This window comes from Notothenia coriiceps, unplaced genomic scaffold (assembly GCF_000735185.1).
Source record: "Notothenia coriiceps isolate Sejong01 unplaced genomic scaffold, NC01 NC01_scaffold00028218, whole genome shotgun sequence".
NCBI classification, from domain to species: domain Eukaryota; kingdom Metazoa; phylum Chordata; class Actinopteri; order Perciformes; family Nototheniidae; genus Notothenia; species Notothenia coriiceps.
Window position 1 is genome coordinate 1 of NW_011360919.1, and position 3058 is coordinate 3058.

Below are 3058 nucleotides of genomic sequence, written 5' to 3' on the forward strand. Positions count from 1 at the left end.
CCAGCTAGCAGCTCAGCTGAACACATGGAAACAGAAGCTGATGGAGAGGACTGTGGAGGACCAGAACCAGCCAGGGACTCAGATCCAGAGAGACATTTACCATCAGAGACTGAGGACAACTCGGAAGACTCTTCCGAACCTGAGACTGATGACAGTGATTTCTGGAAGGAGTCCAGGGAACGTCCGTCAGATATAAACTCTATGGAAAATGATCAAGTCCCTGTAAGGGATTCCAAACATAGTGCTCGAGGGAAACCATTTAGCTGCTTTCAGTGTGGAAAAAGATTTAGCTCTAAGGGAGACCTGAAGGGACACATTATAACTCATACAGGAGAGAAACCATTCAGTTGCTCTGGGTGCAATCAAATATTTTTGTGTGAAGAACAGCTTAAGTTACACATAATAACTCATACAAGAGAGAATTCCTTTACTTGTGATTTAAGTTTTGAACAAAACGTAAATCTGACAAACCACATTGCAGACCACACACGGGACAAACTCTTCCACTGCTCTGTTTGTAACTCCGGTTTCAGTGATAGGGAGGCTTTAGTTCAACACATGAGGATCCACACGGCACTAACACAGTTTCGTTGCCCAATTTGTAGTAAAGAATTTGCCTGGAGAAGATATCTGACAAAACACATGGATATCCACAAAATCTACAGCTGCAGTGTTTGTTCCAAAAAATTCACTCGGCGTTATCAGCTGAAATACCATCAGTGTGTTGGTCGTCAGTCCTCAAAGCCTCATCAGAGCAAAACTGAGAACAAAGTCCTTGTCAGTAATGATAGGTGTAATACTGCTGAAAAACCATATAGCTGCTCTGAGTGTGGGAAAATATTTGGCCATAAGCACCATCTGAAGAGACACCGGAGATCTCATACAGGAGAGAAACCATTTAGTTGCTCAATCTGTAAGAAGTATTTTGCACGTAGGGAAACTTTACAGACACACATGAGGATCCACTCAGGAGAGAAACCATTCAACTGCTCAGTTTGTGATAAAACATTTCTGCGCAAGGCACATCTGAAAAGACACATGGGAACTCATACAGGGGAGAAACCTATCAGCTGCTGAATGTCTGGGAACAAATATATAGAGGCAGTAAGTCCTACACATTATAGGAATTATGCAGAAACACACTGAAATCCAAACATAAGAACATATTTATTCAAATTGAAATTAAAGTTTAATTTAAGAAACACAAGTAGGCTGGTTATTCTACATTATTTTCTCATTCTCCGGCACATTACTCATTGTATACCATGTATACATTTATTAAAAGTCTTATATATATATATGTATATTTTTTTTATTTCCCTTTCACAGCGCTATTGTTTGGACTGAATTATTGTCTCTGTTGTTAAGCTAATTGTTTTACCACCTTGCTATTAAGTATGTTTAAAGTAATGTAGTTGTGTAATTGTGTACATCCTCGTTTCTTGTTTAACATGGCCCACAGATTATCCATCCTCTCCATATATCAGAGTGATTCTTCATGTTCAGCAAAAAAATCAGTTTCCTTGTTTAGATAAGCACAAACTTTGTATATGGAGGGGAATATTTTGTGTTCACAGATTTTTCTCAGTTGTATTTATAAACATATGAATAAATATTGTAACAACTGCTCAAGTTCTCTGATTTCATTGTTTCATGATGGCTTACAAACTGTTAGGTTTTACTTTATATATCTAACAAAGTTTTGTAAATAAGGAGGGTGTTGCTTAGGAAACGTCTTGTATATTATATTTTTTAATTTACCGAGATAAAAACATCCTAACACATTTGTGACATTACATTTCATTTAGAGTGCATTCCACCATACTCTTAAACTTTTTCAGTACTACATAAAGAAATGAGAAGTTATTTAAAAAAAAAAATGTATTGTCCAAAGTGCAGTGGAAACAGGTGGGTTGTCAGTCAGAGACTGAAGAAAGGTAGACTTGATATTAAGTAGCATGTTCCACTATAAGAGCAAGGACTGTGGCTGCGAGGAAGTGCGGTTGCCTTTCAACCAGCAGGTTGTTGGTTCGATCTCGGCCCGTGCAGTCAACATGTAGATGTGTCCTTGGCCAAGATACTTAACCCTGAGTTGCTCCCGATGGCCAACTGTGTGTGTGTGTGTGTGTGTGTGTGTGTGTGTGTGTGTGTGTGTGTGTGTGTGTGTGTGTGTGTGTGTGTGTGTGTGTGTGTGTGTGTGAGAGCTTCCCTAGAGCAAGTGGTACTGCTTAGCACAAATGAAGGCTCTGGTGAATGACTCGTATGTTTTCATACAAGCTTTGAGGGGTCGAAAAAGTGCAATATAAGTTGAGCGCTTTATCATTGAGAGATTAGCAGGCCGATAGGCATGAGAGCAAAGTGTAGGTGAAAAAATGTGTCTACAATATCACTTAAAAACAATAGTCTGCTGGTTAATTGAGCTCAATCAGACAGATACAAAAATAAGGATAAAATGGTCGCCATGTATTCTTTGGCGGTGTGCCAATACGTTTTTGTGTAGAGCAGTGTTTCTAGAACATTTTTATATTATCTAAAAAGCAACTTTTTTCGGGAGTTATTTGAAAACTTCCTATAGCTTACCAGGGTGTTTCCATAATGTCGTATGATTGTTCTTATATTTTTATTTAAACTTGAGAAAAAAGAAATGAAATGACTGAGGCTCCATGGTCTCCTTACAATCACTACTGTTATCAGAAGAGACAGAAGAGTGTGCAGTGTCGTCTTCAGTCCTTTTTTTGAGCTTCTGTTTCCAGCATTAGCTGCTATAGGCTTGGTCTGTCGGGGGACACCTTACTTCTTCCTTCTGTCTGTCTGTACCTGTGTACTCTCATGTTCCGATTAACCCAGCCTCCCCCAAATTTCTTTTTTTTGTGTCTATATCTACGCCGGGATCCTGAGTCGAGGCTGATCCTGTTGCTGTGGTCCTGTATCCTGGATCCTCTATCCTGAGTTCTGGATTGAGTCCTGGACTTCGAGTCGTGGCTGAACCTGTCTCTGCGGTCCTGCCTGACTTTCATCATACTACTTCCCTGATGGCTCCCACAAGATTGCTGACATC

General features: G+C 39.7%; 1 protein-coding gene across 1 annotated transcript; it reads left to right on the forward strand.

Annotated features, from left to right (window-relative positions):
* The first annotated feature begins 6 nt into the window (after positions 1-6).
* LOC104958073 (gastrula zinc finger protein XlCGF8.2DB-like) lies at positions 7-1628 on the forward strand. Its single transcript, XM_010785783.1, has one exon. It carries the CDS (start codon positions 25-27, stop codon positions 1075-1077), a length of 1053 nt encoding a protein of 350 aa, XP_010784085.1. The 5' UTR covers positions 7-24; the 3' UTR covers positions 1078-1628.
* Positions 1629-3058: the final 1430 nt, after the last annotated feature.